Source organism: Symsagittifera roscoffensis, chromosome 9 (assembly GCF_963678635.1).
Source record: "Symsagittifera roscoffensis chromosome 9, txSymRosc1.1, whole genome shotgun sequence".
Classification (NCBI taxonomy): domain Eukaryota; kingdom Metazoa; phylum Xenacoelomorpha; order Acoela; family Convolutidae; genus Symsagittifera; species Symsagittifera roscoffensis.
The window spans coordinates 45,465,293-45,490,075 of record NC_087070.1 but is presented as its reverse complement, the minus strand read 5'-3'; the positions used below and the strand labels follow the sequence as shown (position 1 = coordinate 45,490,075).

At 36.3% G+C, this 24,783-nt stretch overlaps 4 protein-coding genes across 4 annotated transcripts in view; 3 read left to right on the top strand and 1 right to left on the bottom strand.

Moving 5' to 3' along the window:
• Positions 1-24,783, top strand: part of LOC134854376 (cdc42 homolog) — a 270,377-nt gene that overhangs the window by 63,663 nt on the left and 181,931 nt on the right. The window lies entirely within an intron of this gene.
• The window catches only part of LOC134854375 (ubiquitin-like modifier-activating enzyme 5), a 342,269-nt gene that overhangs the window by 154,426 nt on the left and 163,060 nt on the right, over positions 1-24,783 (bottom strand). The gene's annotated exons all lie outside the window — the stretch shown is intronic.
• LOC134854374 (uncharacterized) overlaps positions 1-24,783 on the top strand; it is a 95,942-nt gene that overhangs the window by 63,656 nt on the left and 7,503 nt on the right. Inside the window, exons 2-3 of the mRNA XM_063870599.1 lie at positions 20,420-20,649; positions 24,036-24,490. Of these exons, the coding sequence (XP_063726669.1) occupies positions 20,433-20,649; positions 24,036-24,490 (672 nt within the window). The 5' untranslated portion in view covers positions 20,420-20,432. The remainder of the gene's footprint in view (positions 1-20,419; positions 20,650-24,035; positions 24,491-24,783) is intronic.
• Positions 2,185-18,484, top strand: LOC134854238 (protein zer-1 homolog). The gene is made up of 4 exons (XM_063870414.1): positions 2,185-3,803; positions 11,503-11,797; positions 12,338-12,646; positions 17,775-18,484. The coding sequence occupies exons 1-4, from the start codon at positions 2,223-2,225 to the stop codon at positions 17,969-17,971; spliced, it is 2,382 nt and encodes a 793-aa protein (XP_063726484.1). The 5' UTR covers positions 2,185-2,222; the 3' UTR covers positions 17,972-18,484.

Below are 24,783 nucleotides of genomic sequence, written 5' to 3'. Positions count from 1 at the left end.
AACCCGAAGGTTTACACGTTCACGCTGAGCCGTACCACCGGTACTCTAGAATGGGCATGCAGCCTGGAGCTGTGTCAAGTGGGTTCGACTCCGTAGTCATGATGTCGTAAAAACACCCAGAAGTGCCATAAAAACACTATGTAACAGTCGCTTACTTCAGTCACATATGAGGCTTAAGAAAAATAGGCCCTATAACCAATGGCTCAAGAGTCAGGGACACTATCTCTTGTGTTTTTCTACCTCAAAAACGGTCGGAGCCAATCCGGTTCGCTTGCGACATGAGACTAGAACCCGTTACAGCTTAAAGGCTACTACCAAAATATCCCCCCACTCTAGAAAATAAGAACGTTCCCATACCTAGGTCTCGAAATACCCAAAATACACGAACGCCGTTAAAAACAGGGTCGGAACAATCCGTTATGTTACTTTTTGTTGGACATTGGAACTTTGATCCATTTCAGATGGATCAACCTAAGACTCGCCTTATCTCAACATAACAATCATAAAACACACTCGAGAAAACTAAATTTAGTACTCACATAGCAGCACGCTTGAGACACAGAGTAATTGAACTAATTAACGACTCCGGCATAAATATAATCAAATGTAACTCAAGAAGTTTTCTAATGATGAGTCCCAATCAAGGGAAGTAAGTTTTTACTCAAGAATATAGTTTTGACTCTGGACCATTGGGAGACTTCACTTGTCCACCTTCCCGTTGAAGGTTCACATTGGTCCAGTTGATTTTAGTTCTGCTCTTTTGTTCGTTTGGTCTTCTATATCAGATAGGACAGCTCTACTCTCGTTTTCTATGATGGAAATTGCGAATAGCGATTTCCCACTGTATACATTTGACCACTTTCCCGCAATTGTTAAATCGGTCGTTCTCCTTTTTCATTTTATGTTTTCAGTTGTCGCGAGAAAACTGAGCATGACAGGCTCGATTCGAACTTTTGAAAATTAAAACTTCACTCCAAAATCACGTATTTTCATGTCCCTCAAGTTCAAACGTCTAGATATGACCGACTGGCACACCCGGTGTTATGCGATCAATAGGGACATTGATGGGGACTGTCCGGGGACTATTTGCCATTCTGCCAAACTGGGGCAGCGCAACCTTCCGACGCTACGTAAACATAGAAATAAAGGCCCTAAGGACTGAAAATTGCTGCGAAAGAGGGTCGGATTATTCGAGAATTTCAAATTTTCAAAATTTCGATTAATGAACGGATATTTCTCAGAAATACGAAAAACGGCCATTTTGACTAGAAAATGTGATAAAATGAGAACAACAGCGAAAATAGTGAAAAACAGTTGGACGATAACGATATTAAAACGAAGCCTCTTATCGTGACGATCACGCACGATAAGACACTTAGCAGAAGGATTTAGCGAGAAGGGCGGCTTCAGTGGGGAAAAAGTAGAGAGCAGTACCCTCCCGTGCCACGAATTGGATGTAAAAACGACGTTATTACAAGAAAAACACGGAAGCGGAGGCTCGCCCCCCCCCCCCCAGAGACAGTATATGGCGAAGGACTATAATAAACTAACTTTGTAGCTTATTACAAGTAGGAGTCCCAGTAACTTGTTACTTAGTAAAAAATAGTAACTTTTTACTAGCCCTAAACAGACCAGAAAATCAACTGGCAAGGTCGACACTGTGAAAAACGAGTAGAATTATGGCAACTGACGCCTGCCAGTCGTTAATAGCTACTTTTTCTACGCTCCGTCACTGTAGTATTTGGGCGAATGTTACACCCCCTGTTGACCTCATCTTAGAATATAACTGATCAATTATCTCGTGTTTTTCTTCATGGCTAGTAATTCTTTAAAATTTTTTCTCAATTTTCAGCTTAACCTCATTGATTCATACGTTTGTTTCCTCATTATGCAAAAACCAACCCCCTCATCAAAAGGTATAGCCAGCAACTCATTATCTTTGAGATATTTCATTTTTTTTCAACGGTTAAAAATTTTGTTTTAACGATGTGCACTTCAATTTAAATCTTAAAATTCAATGAATAAAGTGGTATTTTAGTCCTTGAATTCTTGTTTTGTAGAGAGTCTTTCAGAGCAGAGATAATGATAGCAACTCTGCTTTTAGTTTTGTCCCTTGGTGCATCAGCCGATTGTTATGTTAGTTTTTATGACTGCAGAAACAGAAAAATGTATGTGGACTTTCAGAAAAAATGTGAAAAAATAGCCATCGGTCGTGAGTCGCAATGTCTCTTCCGCGTGAAAATGTTGATTCTTTGGTAGACTCGTGCATACAGTTTTTATGCACCGGAGAGAACTTCAAATGTTTAATGGACTCGGACTTAAAACATCCTTTGCGATCTCTTATTTTATCGCCACTCTTAGCCCACAAACTCTTCGTGAATTGTAAAAAGAGCGACCATGTTGACGAAATTCTGCATCTTTTTAGTAGGAGTCCTCAGACACCTCTAAATGGTTTTATCGATCTATCATGCTCGGCCGTGAGCAGCATTGAGCCGTTAAGAAGCCATCAAGCCTGTTTTGTGAATTGCGAGTATGCGACAAATCTTAAAATAGACCAAGTTCTAGAAACTTTTCGTAACTCGCGAAGCTACCTAGTTTACCTCAATGTAGATAGCTTACGCGTTGATAATCCCTACTTGAAAGGCGAAGAAGATATACAAACAACTCAGATGGAAGTTGACAATAATCAACACCCTACTTTTGACGTTGATTGTTGGCTGGGTCGTTTCAACAATCTTGAAACACTTGTTGTTGCGAATACTAACTTGTCCTATGACTATTTGTCTCGAGAAGTGTTTCCATATCTCAACCATTTAACGCATTTGGACTTGGGAAACTTAGTTGTTACCGACGACCTGAATGTCCTAAAATCGATGCATAAAACTTTAAGGTCACTTTCACTTTACAATTTGGAACCAAGTACTGGGCAACTTGCGGAACGAAGGTTTTCAACTATATTCCAGCTGAAAAAACTCCAGACCTTGGATATATCGTATAGCAAAGACGACGGAATGGCTCACAGCTTTGGAATCGATAATTTGTTACTAAAAATTGTGGGAAGTTTGCCCGATCTACTGAGTCTGGATATTTCTGGAACACTTCTGGGAGATGAGTCAACTGATCGAGAGAGATTACAACCGTACTTGAACCAGCGACCACAAACTGTTGATAGCGTAATTCCTGCGTTGCAGATTCTTCAATCACCTCTGGAGTTCCTAGGACTAGTCAGCTCAACCATGGCCGGAAGATCTCCACTGCCTGCGAAAGTTGTAACTGGAACTGCAAATGAAAAACAACTTCTTGAAAACTTTAGTCGCTACAGACGAAGAAAACCTTTCATACTTGAAACATTTCACTCAGTGTACCAATTACTTCGCGACAAAGTCATCAAAAAGCCGGTGGACTTCATGCTGCATGTAATTGACTGCATGGATCTGTACCTGGACGCGATAGAAATCCAGGTTTCAGGAAGCGCATCTCTCTTCCACATAAGTTCGGATGACTGTTACAAAACTCAGCTCAACTTGTTTCACAAACGAGCAATAATAAAGCAATGTCTGGTGTCGATGAAGAAACATCAAGGTCATGAAGGAATGCAACGAAACGGATGTTTAGTGATGTTCAACTTCGAAATACCCGACAACTTTGAGTTCGTATATGACGATTTAGTGCTGCAGACGCTTTACACGATTGAAAACATGAACACGACAGTGTCGAGAATTGCCATTCATCTGCTGAATGCGATGATGGGTCATGCGGATAGACAGTACAAAGTGAGGGCACCCAGACTCAACGTCATACAGGTAAAACATCAATGGTTCTTGACGAACTGTTAATAAAGATGACCGCACCCTAAGTCGGGCATCGTTGGGGAGTGCTGCACGAGTTTTAAATAGCACTCACGTGATAAGTGGCTTATCGGATGAAAGGACAATTACATGTTAACCCCCTCGTAGAGAAGAGAAGGTTGGGACGTTATTAAAGGACGTTGTAATTAAAGTTTTTCTTTATTTTTTTTTGTGGTATGTATTGTTTGAATTAACTTCAAATTCATTTGCTAAATTGGAGGCGAAATACACACCCCAATTGAAAATCAGTTTCTTTATCTTTTATCTATTATATTTTCTGCTACTATCTTTCCATCTTTCAGCCATACCATATGTTAAACATTCAAGTTTTAAGAAACGAACGAACTTTTGCACGATCAAGCTATATCGTATATTGCAATGCAAAATACTTTTGGTTTACCAGTTTATGAGTGCTAGGCTATTTTAAATGCCCGAATGTAAGGCTGTAGATATGATCCCAGCATTGAAGGGGAGGAGCAGTGTAGGGTAGTGTACAGATTGGATTCTTTCATCTATGCATAATGTAACGCGCGTTTTTCGTTTCAGCGTATATTTCAACTATGAAATCAGCCACCCTATGGTGGTGCGCTGTCAGGATTCTCTGAGGGGTTGCACTTTTGGCTTCAAAATGTAAATGACCAAATCCTTTTAATTTAAGAGTTATGATGATTTTTTCAAAAAAAAAAATCACAGAAAAGATAGAATTCAAAAACTTCTAAATTGAAATTCCAATCCTATCTTGAGGGTATTGTGAGAGTCTGTATACGGGTTCCAAACGCGGCCTTCAAATATGACTGCTCAAATTCTTTTATTTTCCGAGATCTGAATTTTTAATGATTTTTTTGAAAAGTTTTCAGAAAATTTAGTTACTAAAGTTTGACGTCAATTTGAAAATACCAACCCTATTATGATTATTATTATGATTATTATGGCTTCGTGGGTATGCCACTGGGATATTATCCCAAAAAATTTAGAACACTGGGTTGGCACGACATTTTTCACAAAGGCAAAGGAAAATCCATGAGCAAGGATTATTTTCAGTCCAGTTTTCTTTGAAAAAGCTCCACATCAGTCTTATAAGATTTCTCTTTAGGTTTCGGTCCTCGTAGAAATCGATTTTGCTTTGAATCATGTTGATTCGAAGCCCAGTGCGGCTCCAAAAGTTGCTCCTCTGTACTTCGTATTGCAGTTCCGGAAGTTTGATTCGCCTGCGGTTGTCCATTCCTCGGATTTCGTAAAATGTCGAAAAATCGACCTCATATCTCTGATTTAGAATACTGCTGTACAGTAGAAGATCTTTCAACACTTTGAAGAACAATGGTGGAAGCAAGTTAAAATTCACGATTTCGTTTTTGTAGCTGTTGTAATTGCTGTTCCAGGAAATGGCTTTTTTGTTGAAGCTTTCGATTAGGTGGTAATCAGATTTTCTGATTCCCCAGCATTCCGAAGCAAAGAGCAAAACTGGGTTCAAAATCTATCTGTATAGGTCAACTTATGGTTCTTTGCTGGTTGAAGGAGATGTGTTTCGTGTTAATAAAAACAAGCTTTCTAAGGCTTTAGAAATTCGTTTCAAAACATGAGCTGCCCAGTCCAATGTGTTATTTATTATCAGTCCAAGATCTTTAACTCCGGTTCTTTTCTTGAGTTCGCTCCCTCCAAAGTTAAGTTTTACTAAATTTTCATTTTTTCTTTTCGTTGCGATTAAGAATTCAGTGCATGAACATTTTTCGAAATTAAAAAACAGAGTTTTGGACACTCCAAATGAGAGGTTTTCAAGATCGGATGAAAGTTTATGTAGTTCTTGTCCACTATCAATTAACTTTAAGTCATCTGCAATTAAAAGGCTTGAGAACTAAAAATGACAGTGAGAAGATCCTTGAGGTATAACAGAAATAGAAGAGGACCTAGGACTGATCCCTGTTGGACTCCTGAGTTGATTCGTTTATCAGTTGAGATTTCTGAATTGATTCTCACTCTTTGGGTTCTATCTAAAAGATAATCGCGTAACAAGAGGAACAATTCTTCTGATATTCCAAGGTTCAGGAGTTTTTTCAGCAAAATTTCATGTTTTATTTTGTCGTAAGCTTTTGAAAAATCAAACAAAAAGAGTAGATTTGTGTTTTCAAAGCAACCAATATTTTCGTATATTCTCGAGAGGCTCAGAATCAGCTGAAGAATGATAGATCTACCTGGTAGGAAACCAAATTGAACGTCAGTTAATTTGTCAGCGAAACACGCAGCTATGGCTTTGAATAAAAACTTTTCAAAAATCTTCGACTTAATGTCGAGTAACGTCACAGGTCGGTAGTTCAGAATGTCAGCCTTGGTGTCTTTTTTTATATATTGGTGACACTATTCCTTTCTTCCATTTGTCGGGGAACTTCTTTAACCTTTGTATGTTTAAAAACAAGTTCTTCGGTGAATTACAGATACTTTCACTAGTTCTCTGGAAAAGTATTGGCGGCAGTTGGTCCGGTCCCTTACTTTTTGGTATATTGATACTCTGTAATGATAGGCAAATTGAATTTCTGTCAATCAAGAGAGCTTTGTTCCCATAAGTTTGTAAAGGCCATGGCACGAAAAATTTGTAATGCACATCTGTGACAAAATCGGAAAAGTACACATGAAACAGATTTGCCTTCTCCGAGTCAGTGGAGGCCTTCATACCTGTTTCAATATTTGTGAGTCTTGGCGGAAAGTTTTCTTTTTGTAGGCTCTTCAAGTATTTAAAAATTTTCTGGTTCCTTCTTGTACTGAAAAGCTGTTTCTCATAATTTAATCTGTCCCTTTCCTGCATATCATAGCATTTTTCTTCAAAATTTTTTTATTTAACTTCGAAATTCTTGTTGGAATCAGATTTTTGACATTTTCTTCTCATTGTCTCTAGTTTATTTAGGGAATGAGATGTTTCTTGGGTAATCCATGGGGCATGAATCTGCTTTTTGATTGTTCGACGCGGCGTGAAGTTTTTGATCAAACCGAACACCCATTCATACCAGAGTTTGGTGTTTACGTTTATGTTACTATAGCAGTACGGTTGAAAAGGCTGCTCTATCATGCTTTTGCTCAAGCCTTTGAAGTCACATTTGCAGAAGCTGAAGATTTCGCTGTTTCTCTCTTTACTTCGAGCATTCGCGGCAATTTCAATCGAAAAGTGATCTGAGAATCTATCTCTCTCATTTGCAGTCGAATGAGTGATAAGCAAGTCGTCATTCGTAATACTAGATCGAGACATGAATTTCGAGTTGTCAAAAAATATTTTTTTGCTTCAGATTTGCTTCGACGGCCAGGTTAACAAAGATGTCATCATATTGGTCGTTTTTCGACGTGTAGGTTTGCCAATCGACGCCAGGTTAATTAAAATCACCGGTTAAAATTATTTTCCGTGGAATAATATCTTCCAAAAATTCCATCATTTCACAGATTGAACTAATGGGAAGCCTAAAAGGACTGCCGGCTGGTCGGTTATAAAAGACTCCAAGGTAGATTGGTTGCGCGGCGTTAATTTTGTCCACTACAAAAGAGTCTTTAACATGCAGGTGAGCAGAATTCATTGGCTCATGATCCACATTGTTTGAAACTGCAATAAATACGCCTCCATGCTTTGATATTCCTAACCTTTGCATTTCTCTGTCTGCTCTATAGACACTGAAGTTCTCAAGAAATAATTCGCCATTGTTAATATCGGTGGTTAGCCATGTTTCTGTAAGAAGAACAATATCATACTTTTCTCGATCAATTAGGTTTTTCAGCTCAAGGCGTCTGATTTAAAGACTTCGCACATTATAGAGAAGGATTTTGTAGTTTCACCCTAGTCAGCGATCTTCACTTGAAGCTGTTTGGTTGTTTCCTTTTCGCTTTCTATTCACACGAAATTCATTTGCCGTTCTACGAACAGAGTATACAAGTTTTGCAGAATCCACCCCATCTCTCTCCTTTGCCTCTGAAAGTTTCTTTTTTATAAGTGCTCGGGTCTCTTTTGAGTAGTCGTGTGAAACACTTATGCATTTGTGCTTCTCTTCAGCTAAGGGAAGATTTCGCAGTTTCCGAAACGCCTTAATTTTTTCTTGCTTGTCTTCTTATACAATTTTCAAAGGGCGCTGAGCATTGAGATTTCGGAAATCTCTTACAGGTCCTGATCTTATCGCTTTCTTCACTTTTAATCTCTCTGGTATCTGAAGTCCATTCACTCAGAAGTCGTCAAAAAAGCTGATGTCTTCATCTATTCTATCTTCAGACGAGCTCATGGTACTCTCCTGAACTCGTAGAGTATTAGGTTGTTCTCTCTGTATTCTTGGTCTACTCTTTCCTCTTGTTGAGCTAGGGTCTCCTGCATTATCACTTTCAATTTTTGCGGCTTGATTTCGTTATTTTTTGCCCAATTGGTTTTTAATTCTGAAGGTAATTTTCCTTGATATGCAGGACAGCGTTCATTTTCGACTCAAATTTACTTTCAAAAAGCTCGAACTTAGCTTCGATTTCTTTTTTCAGCATGGCATTTAGGTTGGCTGAAGTTATCTTGCTGTCAATCAATTTCGCCTCTATATCATTCAATTTCTTTCCAATTTCTGGGAGTAATCTTAAGGTTTCACTTCCTTCTTTGAGACATCTCTTGCCATCGTCAACACAGTTTTTGCACAACCATATTAGACCCGGTATTTTGAGTATAAATGCTAACATGTTTGATGCAACGCCAGAACAGTTGTTTGCATAAAACCAAGTGCCACATTTGAATCAAGATAGTGAACCATCTTTACACTCTCATTCTACACAAGGGAATTTTGTGAATTGATTACGAGTTCTCCCAGCCATAGCGACTAACCAACAATGCCCCGCCGAACCTATACGGTTTAGAGACTCAAAGTTCGTTTGAAAAACTTGAAAATGCCCCTCCTAATCAATTAAGATTTTTGAAGGCACAAATTCTTGTTTTATTTTGTTGCTGACAATGCCCCTCCTAACCAATAAGGTTCAAAGGCACAAAGTGCAACAATCGCAGACTTATTTAAACCCTCTAAAAGACCCTCCTAGTCAGTTAAGACTTTTGGAGGCACAAATATAAGATTTAACTTTATTTTTGCTGATTCTTTTGTCTTCGTTTTCTTTGTTTCAAGGACGGCTTGTTCTTTTTGGTTTTAGCTTTTCTCTCTTTTTCTTGGTGTTTCTTCGCTCGCAATCTTTCTTTTTGAGAAGGTTTGTTAACTTTCGCCTTGCTGGGAATTGTCGTTAGGGTATTCTCAGGGTTTATAAATTTTGTCCCCAGTTGTGCATGCTCTTATGCTTTTTGTTTGCAATGCTTTTAGTTTGCTAAACGCATTTTAGTTGCCGAGATACGTCGAGTCTTTCATTTTTTCACAATTTTCAAAATATTAATTAGCTTTCGTGGTAGCAGTTTCAAATGTGGACTTCATACTTATGGTTGCTCATTTTCTTATGGTTGCTCAATTGCTCAAATTCCGAGATGTGACGTTTTCATATTTCAAAAGTTTTAAAGCTACTCGTTTTCATATTTCAAAAGATTTAAATCGCCATCCTATGGCGGGGTAATTGTATGTTACTCCTAGGCAATATCAACTTGACGATCCAAAATCGATCCAACTAATTGAAATATTCAGAAATTTAAGGCAAGTCTACTATTTAAATTAGAAAAAAAAAACAGTTCTGAAAAGTTGAGTAGAAGGAGGTTAAACTTTCCACCAAAAGTTTTCATATATGTTTTCACCATTACTCTCTATCAATTTCATTTTGCGTTATGCTGTAGTACATATGCAAGATCTGTGTTTGTTGAAGCAGCTGTGCTGCGGAGGGTACACTAGTTTTTTGAAAAGGCTTCAATGGTTACCTTTGCGATTAGAAAGCGTTATCAAACTGGAATTAATAAGATAACTTTCGGGTTAACAATTTTTGTGCAGAATCATTTGAAAACCTGCTTTTCAGTAAGTTGAAATTTTTAAGTTTCTCCGTATTTTTTAGTTTGGAACGACCAAAATGTCGATGTTTTTCGCCTGGCCGATAAAAGTCGACTTTTGATGTTTTTGAGGTTTCTGATGTGTTCTTGAAATAATAGTTTCATAGGTTTTTGTTGATAACCTTTTGTTTGATAGGTTTTTGTTGATAGCAAAGATTCCCAGTCCTTCAAATACTATAATGTTTTTGATGTTTGGTGTAAAGGTAAAAAAACGTGATCAAATTCTGGGTTTCGAAATTCGAATCTCGGATTGGGTTAGTTTTATCAAAAAAGGTCAATCATAAGTTAATGTAGAAATTCCAAGAGCTTTGAGGAAATCATTTTTTTTCGGAAAAGCGAAAGCTTATACCCGCAATTAAAACATCCTTCGAGACAATTTGTCTGTTTGGTAGTTTGAAATGCCATTTTGTAACATCGCGAGCGAAAGGCGCGAAGCTCTGTTCAGCCTCTGTGTTTATACTAGCAAGTGTAGTGTCGTTTTACTATCTCTACTTTTTTTCCAACCTAACTCGGAAATGAATAGGCTCTTTGTGGCGCTTTTGCTTCGATGCGTAACATCGACAATGAAATAGCATCGATAGCTGCTTTATTTCCGGCTAGTGTTTTTATATTGTATTGACTGTGGTGCAGATGCGAAGACGCGAGGCTCATGGTCGGGTCTCAGTTCCGGTACAAAAATGTTTTTACCCTTGCGATAAGCAAGGGTATTGCAATCGGGTACTATACTTTTTTCCCGTTAATGACTTTGTCCACAGGATCTTCATTTCCAGAGCATCATTTCTAGAGGATCTTTTATCTGGCATGCTCAATTTCATGGAAGTTCAAATAAAAGTACAATATATCACCTAGCGAGCAATTAATTCAAGCACATTTCACGTTATAAATGTCTTTTCGAGAATTGTCGTTTCTGTCGATTCAATTTCCGTATTTTTTAAACGGCATTCTTTATCTGCCACTTTGAACGCCATTTTGTTCCAATTTAAACTGTTTTCACTCTAACTGAAATTTTTTTCATTTTCGTTTTTTTCATAAATATTCAAACAGTTCCAGTTTATATTAAATCGACTTAATCATCTTATTTTGCGTAATTTCGAGGGCAAATTACATCCGTTCGGGATTATGTGTTTCAGTTTGGATGGGTCGTAAAAACTTTTAAGTTAAATGAAGTTTTTTGTGACAATAGTTTTGTTTTCGGTTCATCAGGTTCGACCCAAAGTTTGCCGCCTTTGTTGCCGAACGGTAAATTCTTTCCATTTTTATAGGTCTATTTTTAAACTTGATCTGATACAAAGATGAAGTTTTTGTTGCTGTAATTTCTCAACTTTCAGCAAGTTATTTTCAAGTAAGCTTTTCCAGCATAATTTTCCGAATTTTTTATGACTTTGGCTTTTTTCATTCCTTGTTTTGTCGCGTGATGAGTTTATTGCATGGCAAGTGTAGCGAAGCTCTGTTTCACCACCTCTGTGTCTTATTTTCATTGTTAAGTACGTAATATTTTGACATCGTTTTTGGACGCAGCAAAGTGTTTGAAGAATTCAGCGCAAAATTGCAGCTAAATTATTTGAGTTTTTTCGGCTTCTATTATCAAATCGTTTAGTCGTAGTTGAAATTTTCTGCAAGATGAAAGTTTCCTAGTCCAATCTGTATTATGTAAGTTTGAAAAAATGTGCATGCTATTTGGTGCAGGTGCTGGTGAATGCAATATCAAAACGAGTGAACGAAGCGAGACACGATGAGTTAATTGACCACGCGTGGAGCAGTTTGTGGAACCTGACAGACGAAACAGAAGTGAACTGTAGTCGCTTCATTGAACTAGGCGGCGTCTTCATGTTTCTACAGTGCCACAGTCTCTTCAAAGATCACCAGGATATGATTCGGAACATGCTGGGTTGTCTGGGCAATGTGGCAGAGGTCAAAACACTCCGGCAGAGTTTGCTGACGTCAGAGTGTCTGGACGTGTTTTCAGAGCTTCTTCGACCAGGTTGCCTGTTTTGGTCTTATGAATATATGAAAAAAATGATAAAATAAGAAAAAATATTACTTCTCACAGAAATGCGGTTGTTTTAACATTCGTGTAAACTTGGCCGTGTTGATTGAAAAATAAAAAAAAATTCCCTTCGATAACAAAAACTGCAAAAACACAAAAAACGTGGATGGACAGTCTGAAAAAGTACTCTCGTTTTCAGAATTCCCAGCGGGTTAGGCTAATTGAGTTAGGTGTATAGAAAAGTCCTAAAATACTTTTGCAATTCAAAGAGCTGTAACGTGATTTGTTTTTTTTTCTCCGAATTGGAAAAGTTAAAAAAAATCAAAAAGTTTCTTTAGCTTTGAGTTCATGCACTCTTTTCCGACTGTGTATTGGCGTTTTTATCCCTGAAGTTTAGCTTCCATTTAGAAAAACAAGAACTAAAGCCTAAAACTATTTAATGAAAAATATAAATTCGGAATACATATAATGGTCAATTTTTATTCATGGGACGTTTCTAATAAAAAAGTGCCGTTTATGAAATTTGTTTGGCAGTGGCGTCGATGGATCAGAGTACTGACCCATTGAGTCACGCGGACCTGGAGATCAGCTACAATGCATGTGGCATATTAGCCCATATCCTCTCAGACGGGGAGGCAATTTGGACTGTCGAGTCTCCTAGTCGGGCCCAAATCAAACAAAACATGCACTCGGCCATAATGACGTGGAACTTCAGGGGCGAGAGGAATATAAACTACAGGTCATTTCTGCCGATTCTGAGACTACTGGATCCTACAAAGTCGGTTGCGTTGGAAACTGAGTCACAGTTTTGGGCGGTGTGGGCGTTATTCAACTTGTGCACAGGTGAGGAAGTAGCATGAAAAGTGGAGCATTTCGTTAATAAACTACGCTTGCTAATCAAATTGCAATATTGGCTGTTTCCAAGTCAAAAGTTGCGAAACAAAACCAATTGAATTATTTGTGCTGCTGACATGCTCAATTTCCCCATAACTCTACTGGTTAATAATGCTGCTAGCTACTGGTAAATGCTAGATTTAGATTTCTAACCCTAGTATGTATAATAATAGAATTTTGATATTATTCAGTTTCAATGAACGTATTGAATACCCGTATACAGGTCGTGATGATGTTTTTTTAGGATTGTCTCAAAATTGAAAATTTGATCACGCTCAAGTTTGATTTTCGCACTTTGGCTTTTATTGATTTTCTTTTTGATTTGTTAAAAGGAAGGTCAAATCCACTATCAAATAGCAAAATTGTAAAGGCCACGAAATTTTTAATTTTAAGAAATTGCAGCGGAATAAAAATATATTTTCCATTGACCCAAGTTATGGTTAGTAATGGTTTTTCAGCTTCATTGAATTGAGTTTGATGCAGATAAAATTTTGACACACATCATTTTGATCAAACAGGTTAAATAAATCTACATCAGGACTGCTATACAGGTAATTCAACCTTTCGAGTAGCATCCCTTTAGGTTACCTAGAAACAAACGGTAGGGCACTGAAATTAGGAGTTACCGATGGTTAAACAGCGAAAACATACTTTCATTGTCTATTATGTAAAGCCTACTGAATTTTTTAGAGAAAGACTTGAACCCAACTTCAGTCATTACGTTAAGATTATTTGGGATTAGTTTGTTGTCAATCAAAAAATTATACGCATTGATGACTTTCAAAGAAACAGAATTTTTCATTTTCGTAGTCCTAAGAGCTGGCAAAATTAACAAACCCTTAGATTTAGATCGCGTTTTCATGGTTGAAGTTTTATCTCTAATCAAGAATTTCAAAGGTGGCTCATTTCTTAGCTGTCGAAAGGTTTCGTGAAAAATCTGAATAAAAAATAAATCAAAAACGGTGTGAATATTATATTCGATGAACACGTTTGTAATATGTTCGTATTTACGTTTAAAAATATAGTCCTCAAAATCTTTTTCTGTACTAAATAATTTTTATCCATATTACTTTTTGCGCCACACCCATATGCTATGAGTCCGTAAGACATAATTGGAATGATATAAGCAGAATAGAAACGTAAAAGATGATATTTAGAAAGACAGGTTCGTGCACGGTACATGATTCCGTTAAACTTCCTTAGCTTAGTACACACACTTTCAATTTGATCACTGAAGTTCAGTTCACAGTCAAGCAAGACTCCAAGATATTTGAAGTTGGTCGTATAGTCCAATTTTTTACCACCTAATTTGATCTCTCTCAATTCAATATGCTTTTTACCAAATTGCTGAAGTTTACACTTCGACGGATGCACAGTTCATTTATTGTTGGCACACCAGTCATCTATACGCTTTACATCATCACAAAACTGTTCGGCAAAATTTGAATTTTTTGACGAATTTGAAATTGTTGTGTCATCTGCGAAAAGGGCCACCTCACTAGTTCTAAGAAAATCAGGAAAATCATTAATATATAAAAGAAAAAGGAGAGGTCCAAGTATTGAGCCTTGGGGCACGCCACATTTAATTTCAAGCATTTTGGATTGTTTTCCGTTTGTTTCAACATATTGATACCTTTTGGAGAGATAATCTTTCAAAAGTAAATGAAATTTTCCTCGAAAACCCAATCGATCTAATTTATCTAGGAGTATAGCATGCTCAACTGTATCAAACGATTTTTTAAAATCAACATACAATGCTAAACCATAACATTTTTTGTCAACAGTTTTACGCATGAAATCTGTTATTTTAATAATAGCATGTACGCAAGAACGTTTTTTACGAAAACCATACTGTTGTTTTGCAAGTAATCCATAATTTTCAATGAAACAGATCATTCTATTAAAAATCATTTTTTCAAAAATTTTGCTAAATGAAGTTAGAAGACTTATGGGACGATAATTATTTGCATCCTTTTTAGAACCAGACTTATGCAGAGGAATAACTTAAGCAATTTTTAAAAATTCTGGAAATACGCCTCCGTCTATACAAGTGTTGAAGCATTGAACCAAATAAGGACTGATGACTAGTGAGCACAACTTAATCATCTCATTGCTGAAACCATCATGACCATATGTTTTCTTGTTTTTAAGAGCAAGTTTAATGTTCTCAATTTCATTAACATCAGCAGGTCGGAAAATGCAACCATTTAAGACTCGACTTATACGAGGCAATGATTTAACCTCACATATATTTGCTAATTTTGAGCCAATGTTAACAAAAAAATCATTAAGTTCGTCTGATGTCAATTTGATCTGATCCTTTCCTTTCTTCCGCAAAAAGTGTTAAAAATTTGAAACATTTGTTTGCGATCATTACATTTAGAAAAATTTTTATCGAAGTATTGTCTTTTACTTTCCCTGACCTTTTTTTTTCACTTCGTTCCGTATTTTTTTGTAATTTAACTGATTTTGTTGACTGGGGATCTCTACCATTTTTTTATGTAAGTAATCGCAATATCGGCATAAGTTTTTCAAACATCCATTCACGCCAGACGATTTTTTAATGACACGATAGTGTAATGGAGCAAAAACATCGAAAGTATCAAACATAATTTCAGATTTTTTTTTATAGATTTTCATTGCACGTTGAACTGAACAAAGGAAGTTTCTGCAGTTTGTGCTGTAATAAAATTAGAAAATTCACAATTTTATTCGAATTTTTCAATTTCTCAATATTTCGCAATTGTAGCTTTTGCTGGTCTGTTACGGTTTGTTTGCTGTTAATTTCGACCTTAGTCAGAAGCGCATAATGGTCACTGACATTGCAACAAATTGTATTAACTTCAACCTTTGTTGGTGAAATGATATGATCGATACATGTTTTACTGTTTAAAGTTACTCTTGGTGCTTCACTATTTTGCACTTCCAGGTCAAAATCAGCTAATAAATCACGATAGGTTTTTTGTAGACTAGTTGCTCCTGAAGTAAGTATGTAAATGTTAAAATCTCCCATGATGCGTAGCTCTCCTTTCAACGATTTGAGTTCATTCAGCAGCATATCAAAATTTAGCCAAAAATTGCGCTGTTGTCAATAATGCTAATTACAAAGTGCTCCAGTGGATTATCAAAAACTCGTGTTTTGAAATCAAAACTTTTCCGCGCAAAAAAAGCTAATCCCCCTCCTTTCTTATTTTTTCTGTTTACATTTTCAATTTTTGAAAAGCCGTCAGAACTGTAGAGAATAGTTGGGTCATTGTCTGTAAGCCATGTCTCACAAAGCGCTAAAATCATTGGCACTTCAATAAGTGAAGCAACAAGTAACGAACGTTGGTCAGAATGGCTCCGCAATGATCGAACATTCATAAAAAATACGTTTTCTTTTACCATTTTCTCTTCTATTTCGAGTGCTACTAGGTTAACCGTGAAACCAGAATACGGCAAATCAAAAGAAACTAAAGTGGATTAGTTTGATATAGTGTCAACGCTTGGTAACGCAACACTATGCATAGTTTCCATGACGTCATTTTTATTCCCATGGTAGACTTGTTTAGCATCAGGAGAGTCCCTTTGTAAAGTTTAAACGTAATTGAATAACCCAACTGGATCAGATGTATATTGAGCAAGTTCAGTCATAAGTTGTTTATTGTCCAGATCTGGTGATATTTGTCGACCTCTTTTCAGAGAATCATCGCGAGTTTTTCCAAGAAGAGTGTTTCGTCCAGATTTTGTCATATTAAATTGAGGTCTTACAGTAGAATTGATTCCCCGAGCATTCGATTTTAGAAGCAAAAGATTTTTTCGCGCGAATATTTCATCAGCATCTTTTTCATCTATAAGATTATGTCTGCGGAAACCACCATTGTCATTTGCAATAAGAACTTGGGGGATACAGTTATACGTCATAGTATTCATTCCAAGCCCTCTAGAGTAGTCGAATAAATCAGAGTCACGTTTTGTCAGCCGTTCCGTAATATATACAGGTTCTTTTTATTCACCGGGCTTAATACATTTTTCAAAAAATTTTTCCTCCCGTTAACTCTGTTTTTTGTCTCAAAATACACAAATTTTACAATCACAGACTTTTTCTGGTTCCTACTCACGATACCCAGGGGATGACACGTCTTCAAGTCGTAATCCGATACATCAAGTCCCAAAATATTGTTGAATAAATCCAGTACATCCCGAATAATGTTTCCATGAAGCATTGGTAAGTTTTGAATTATAACGCAGTCTTTAGACGAATATCTCTCCAATTCGTTAACTTTAACTTCAAGATAATTCACACGATTTGATAGGTTCCTAACTTCAGAGTCTTTTCCCTGCAGGCAGATAACGAGGCTTTCAAATAAGTCCTTTGTTGTAGAATCAAGGGAATCTTTTACCGTTTCAAACTTTGAAATAAATTCAGACGTCATTTTTAAAGTTTCAACTTTTTGTGTTGGTTGAAAGCGTAAGCGAGAAAATTAGAATCGACTGTTCATTGATTGAATTCGATTGCTCATTGTCGTTGACTTAAGCTCTGTCGGTTTATTTAATGAATTTTGTATACGACCTTGTATACACTACATATATAGTGGTGTAACCTATTTTGGTTTTAAGTTTATCAACTCCCTTTTGAAGTTGTTTTAATTTTTCTTTATTTCTTTTTTCGCTCTGTATGGCTTACAAGGTTTCTACTTTTTTATTGGTTAAGTTTATATTGCGTCGTTTGATCAGCGAGAAAAGTTTGATCAATGAAAAAAACCAGTCATTATTTTCTGTATCATTGCGTTCATTGGCTCTTTTCCAACTGTCTGTTGGCTATGTTCTTGAAATTTTAAATCAATTCAGAATTTTTTTTCTCAAATTAAAAGGATATGGGCAATCGTTTTTTTTTCAGGCCAGATTCACTATCCAAGAAAACACCATATCTCACTACCCCACAAGGGGTAAAATGTTTCTAGTTGTCGAGAAAAAGAATAGTTTAATTTGAATATCTTAATTGTTAAATCGCCCAAGTGTGTAATAGTTGAAATTATTAACAAATATATTTCAAATATAACAAATGATGGTTGCTAGAAAATGAGGTTTGTTTCAGTTTATCCTGACAAGTACGTGGGCATGCTATTGGGAGAAGGGGGTGAAGAAATACTCCACAAGGTGTACAAGGACGCAACTGCAGGGTCCGATCTACACGAACATTGCAGATTGCTCCTCCAGATCATAAACAAGACCGAAAAAACTGAAGAAAGTAAAGAAAGAGAAGAAAGTAAAGAAAGAGAAGAAAGTAGTTAGATGCGAATAAATTAGAATAAACAATTATATTTCTAAATTTGAATGCCTAGATAATAATGCTCACTCATCCTAAGTTTGTACAGTTCAATTGAAATTATTACAGTTGACTGATTTACTTTGAATTGTAGTTCAACGGTTCGGTATGATTCTATCCTGAAGAATGTCATCTTGTCTTGATTTCAATATTTGAAAAGGGAAGCATTTAGTTTTAATTTATCCGCAGTTTTATAGAATGTCCCTGGCCGCTTTTTGACGACTTAGCTGCGATGATTAGTGAATTATACCGAGACAGATCGTGTAATCACAAGCAAATCTTGTCATAAGTTGAACCATATAACTATTTTTCCCCCTATATAATTGGCGCATTTTTTTTGCATTATATATTAGCCGAGTGGAGTGCTGTCAACTATTAGGCACGCTGTATTTCGTTTTTGTCAAAAAGAAGACAAATACTAACCACTCAAACAAATATTAAACAATCAAAATCGAGGTAAGAAAAACAAACGTATACAAAAATAATAAATATTCATGTCGTACGTTTGCTTCTTTCATATATTCTGATTAATTAATATAATTTTTTCTACTTTATGAACTATCTACTTTTTGCTATTTAACCTAGTCGAGCTTATGTCGCAATGTTTTTTAAATGATGAAGTCTAATTTTTGAAAATTAGAATACGTTCATTTCTACCGATATTTTTCAAGTAAATGTGATAAACAAGGCCTCGTTAATTAGAGTTTTTGTAATCTGCAGGTCCGGCAATTGATTCTGGGTGTTGCCAGACATTTAGTTGTAAGCTTGCAGTTAGGTTAGCAAACGTTAGCAAATTGCATTAAGTATTTTTGCAGGTAAACAACTTGTCTAACAAGATTGCTGAATCATTTTCTCATGAAGAGTAATGAACGTAATGAGTACTCTTATAAAGGTCTTGCTTATTTTTTTTGGAAAAGTCTTGAAATTTGTTCATGCTCAACTTTGATTTTTCGCGGTTTGACTTGTGATTTCTTCTTAAGTTCAGTGCATGTATATTGTTAAAAGGAAAGCAAACTCCACTATCGAACAGCAAATTGTAAAGGTCACGAAAAACGTGATCGACTTATTTCGAAAATGGAAATTAATTATCAGATTTCTCAGCGAAATAAAAGTTTTACCTTTGATCCAGTTTTCTCAAATTAGGTTAATTTTAACAAAAAAGTGTCCATCATAAATTGTTCTCCAAATTCAAAGAGCTTTATGGCCATCTATTTTTTTCTGTCAGTTTCCTTGCGTTCATTACTCTTTTCCAACTGTCAGTTTGCTATGATTCGAGCTTTCTGAGTGCCGGTACCGTCGAAAATCAATTGAGATGTTCTTAGCATCTTTTGTATTGAAAAATCTGGTTCTTCAATTTTTTTTCAACATTAGTTTTGGAACTTGCGAACTCCGATTTGGTCTAATTTTATTTAGCTCGTTTGTTTTCGTTTTTCACTATTAATTCGGCTGATGCTTTATCGGCTTATTGTTCTCATATTGCGTCTTTTGATGAGCTTTTGAGTTTTTTAGCTTTTCAAGTTTTGCGGCGCGGTGGTGAAAAGGCTATGCATCCGCCTCTGAATCGAAACCTTCGAGACCCACCATGATCCATGCTAGCCGCTTGAGGGCGAGGAACATTATCCAGCCCAGAGAATTAACCAAGAAAACTGTGAACCTATGTCCTAACCAGCCGATCTCTGGAAAGAGCTAAATAGCTCGTATTTTGGTCCTTTTCCTCGTGGATAAACTGTCTTGAAAAAAAAGTCGTTGTTCTACCTTGATTTATGCTGGTGCTTTTTCTGTAACATGCTCTACACTTGATTCTGAGAAAATTTACATCGATTATGATGGTTCGGAATTACGCTTTCGGAATTTTTTGTTTGCCCCCAATATTATTCAACTTTTGTTCAAAAAGTGATTTATGTGTAGCTGTTAGTTATGCTCGAAAATGTGAATCTGATTGCGTAATTGATTATTTTGTTTGCTAACATTGATATTTTATCTTGGGTGGTTATCAGATGATACCGTTGAATTCGTAGCTGAGGTCAAACTAATGAATATTCGTGCCTAACTTTTTCCCATTTGATGATTGTATTGAAAGTACTTCTGATCTTACGAACCGCAGGGATTGTTTTTCATGTTCAGTCGTTAGAAATCACCTTTCTGCGCCTTAAAATAGACTGCAATCGGTCTGGGGTCGTCAACAAGCAAATGCAAATAAATGGTTCGATCACCAATTTTCATTCTCTAATTTTAAAGTTCAATATACGCTTGAGGGTTATAATTTATTTCTGCTAGGTCGGCGAAGTCAACATAACAGCAGGGCCGAATGCGTGAATCCTTTGTAAACCAATCATAATTCAGTATTCAAAATTTGGAAGAATAAGCCGGAAATCAGTTGGTTTCAGATTTCAGTAGTATATTAATTGTTTCAGATTTCTGCATGCGATGGGGGCCCGTTCAACCAAGCTTTCTAAAGGTGTCTCCACGCTAACATTAGGGGGAGGGATGGGTATTCATGACAAGTACCTCTCGACACTTTCCCTCAACACTGTCTCGGCTAGTGAGTGGAATCTAGTTGTCAAGGACTCTTTCAACCCAGAGGCAGTCGGACTGCCGAGTTCTCAGCCCCAAACTAAACACATAGGTCCCAAACCCACTTTCAGTACGTACAGTTCCAATAATTTATTTCGGGGTGCAAAATAACTGACACTAATGAACTTGCCACTGAATTACTGACACTATCGCAAAGTCCCAAAAAGTCTGTTTTTGGACGGACATTTTCCCTTCATCAGGTTTAAAGCAAATCATTTTAAAAATTAAATCAAACAACTTGACGTTCTTGCTTGCTTGCACGAAAAATGTAGCGAAGGAAGATAAGATGTTTTTTGTCTTGTTCCCGAAAAGTTGTTTTGGACTTGTGATTTCTGAAGCTTTCTTTCTGAAATTGTTTTCTAAGAGAAACTCAAAAACAGATCTGTGATTTCACTGTGAGAGCAAGTGACTTGTTGTAATCGGGAACTAGACTTTTCCCCGTCAACAACTTTTCTTACAGGTCTCGGGTTCGAATCACGTATGGAAGTTGGTCTCTTTTCCATCATGTATTTTTGTATGTATGTATACAGTGCTGATTTAATGTATCCGGACAAAACGAACAAAACTTGAGTTTTCAAACACATTTTTCTCAAATTGGGTTAAAATTAGACAAAAAGTGAATAGAACAAAAGTTGCTTAGAATTTCATTAGAATTAATATGGTATTACTTTTTCTCCGAAATTCTCAACCAAAATTTTACCCCAAAAATGGGTCATTTTGGCTTTTTTCAGTTAATCAAAAATTCCGCTGAAACTACTTTGTTAATTGATAAGAAAATTATATCACAAGATGCCTCATACACAGCGTAACAAAATTTGCGAAAATTGTTTAAAATTTGTTTTCAAACAGAGATGCTGGGTTTTATCTAGTAAATTCACATTTAATGACTATCAAGTAAAATTTTTTTCTCTTATACTGGTTTTTGGAGATTAAACTTTCCTTAAAATTTTTTGGGCTGCTTAAGGGGCTTCTTGTGATATAATTTTCTTATCAAATAACAAAGTAGTTTCTGCGTAATTTTTGATCAATTGAAAAAAGCCAAAATGACCCATTTTTGGGGTAAAGTTTTGGTTGAGATTTTTAGGGAAAAAATGCACCCTATTAATTCTGATGAAATTCTTAGCAACTTTTGTTCTCTTCATTTTTGCCCAATCTTAACCCAATTTGAGAAAAATTCCTTTGAAAATACAAGTTTTTTTGTTCGTTTTGTCCGGATAACTTAAATCAGCACTGTACATTACTTTATTAAGGAACATCGACACCTTTCAGGCCCCTTCCCATTTGGTCCAGAGGTAAAGCGCGCACCTTTGGAAAATAAGGGCTAGGGTTCCAGTCCTGGTCGGACCTTTTTATTTAATGTATAGGAGTATTTTTGGAAAACTTCAATAGTCGGACTATCGTTTGTCTGCTTATTTTTTGTCGGCCTACGGTCCAACGCATGGACTTTCTCCAAAGCATCGTTATTTTTCTTATTTAAGCTGTTCTAACTAAAATTGGAAGTCGGTCTGTAGTTTGTAAATGATTCCCAATGCTTTTTAAAGCTGTTTATAAACAACATCAAATACAAACTTGAAACTTCTGTAGGTGTGGTTTTTCAAGTAATTTGTCAACTGATTGACTGAAAGTTTTTTTGACTTCTGCCTCTTTTTTTTTCACTTTCTTCTAATGCATTTTTTTTGTTGTAGCGCAAGTGTTGCGAAGCTCCGCTTACCCTCTGTGGTTTTAAGTTTTTAATTGTGTTCAAGACCCTTTCATCCCATTTGTAACTTTTCTTTCTGAAACAGGAAAAGTTAGCTGAAGTGTGACTGGTTCGTAAAACTCTGTTTTTGTCTTTATCTCTGTCTGCTGTTTAAATTTCATAAAAAGGAACATGAAACGTTAGCAATTTTTTTCCTTTTGAGTTTAATAATTAATTTAAAAGAGTCGCTTAGTTAGTTGATAGCGTGTTTCATATTCATTTTGAGTTCAAGTTCCCCTTCGCAAGTGTCAATATTTTTTTTCTTTGTCAATTAAACGAGTGTAAGCGATTTTTTTTTTCAAATTGTTTATGCGGCTAGTGAATTAAACTTGCAGCTCGTTTTTTAAATTTGAATTACAAAGTTTTTTGACTTATGCTTTTTGAAATTTTCAGTGTTTTTTTTTCTATCGTGGCACCTCATTACGTCCGAGGCCCCTTTTCACATGTTCGCGCGCGAGTGTCTTGGGGTCCGTAGGTCTTTGGTTCAAATCCCGGCCGTACCTTTTTACGATATGTATTTATTTGAATTTTATTCTGGGCAGTTTTTAATAGTCGGAACATTGTTTGGCTGTTTTTTTTTGTTGGTTTAGTTTCTAAAGTTTGGATTTTTTTCTTCTGATTTAAACATTTTTTATTATAATTTTTCTACTTGTAAGTTTGTTTACAAATCTCTGATATTCATTACGTTCTTTTTTCGCTTAAATGGTTTTGGCATAGCTGAAGTTAGCTTAGTCGCCTTATGTTGCATCATATATATACCTAAAGGGCGAGGTGTAAAAACGTCCGAGCGTTTTAACTTAATAGCTTAAAGTTTTAATGACAATGTTGTTTTCCTAGAATTAGAATTTTCGTTCACTTTCGGCTGAATTGTTGTCTGAGCAAGTTTTTCAGTCTCTTAGTGGCCGCTCTGTAGATTGCACTAAATGCTTGTTTAACGCTGGTGATTTTCTCTTGCGACTGTTTTGCTGAAGTTGAACGTCAGTCGACACGTATTAAATTTTTGAAGATATTTTTCTTTTTTTTCCCTGTTGTTTTGTTCGCCAGCTTGCAATGCTATGCTTGCGTTGTATCGCAAGTGTGGCGAAGCTCCGCTTTGTCTCTTTGTGTAAGTATAAACTCGTCTAAGATATCCTGGTCCTGATTATTAGTTAAAACTTATATTTATCGCCTAGACATGATTTTATAATTGCTATGTCACGATTACCGGGTTTTTATCACATGATTTTGGTTAGAACGGAAATACCATTCAATTGCGTAATAATCAGACAGTTTGTGGTTCTCTGAAAATTTTACTGGTGCAAAGGCAGAGTTATTGCATATAGATCAGGACATGGTTTTGTAACACGACGTGCATCCATCCAACTTAACAGTATTTAGGTTGTTTTGAGCAACAAGATTTGTTTTGATTGTCAATATTCAAATCACCGCTTAAATTTTTCATTGATTCAATAGAAGCGATTCATGGAATGTTTTGAGGAAAGTTTCCAAGTGCTCTCAATTCGATGTTTCGTGCTCGAAGATTCAGACCTTTTATCATCGGGAAAAAAGACAAACTTAATAGCTGTTCATTTCTTTGCGCAGAACATTTTTTTCTTTTGTGGAACTCAGTAAAACTTGATTCAATCATGTTTTTCATCAGAACTGTTTGTCGTGATTGTTTTCAACGAAATCATTATAATTTTATGATCATTGTTAAAAATGCTCTTTTTTGTTTCCAGTGAACTTCGAAACAATTAGGCGCCCAAAAGCTATAAATCAACAACTCGCGGAACACACTAAGACACAGCAAAAGCAAAGCAGTCCAAGTCATAAGCAGAACACACAGCAACCAACGACCTCAGGTAACCCTGCAAGTAGGAAAAGCAGCCCAACCAAGACAAAGCAGATCAAATCTGAACCAAGTGGCAAAGCTAACGAACCCAGTTCATCAAATCAATCCCACAAGTATAATCTTATACAAGTTGACGAAAACAAAAATGGGCAAAACGGAAAAATTGGAAATGAGAGGCTAATTTCAAGCTCAAGTCCTGCTGCAGAACTCGATGCGCAGATTGGAGTACAGAAACAAAGCTTTATATACCGTCTCTCATCAGCCGAAGGGAGTTACGATGTCAAAACTTCGGCAAAAATGATAGGCACTGCATCTCAAGACGAAGTTGAAAAATATCTGGAGGTAAAAATCAGTCCAAACTTTAACCCAATTGTAAAATAAACTAAAACGTAGAATTCTATTGAAAGTTTGTTTCAAGGTACAAACTTTGCTTATGCTTTAACCTTGAATCAGTGCTGTGTAGAGGTGGAAAGTTTTTACTTGGTGCCATAGTGCCAGAAATTATTAACGAGATCCAAAACTAACACTAGGAATGTTTCAAGAGATTATGTATCGTAACCTACGTATGTTAGTTATCTTGGCAAGTTTTCATGGAGGTCTCATTGATATAATCAGCTAAAACGTTTAAAGATTTA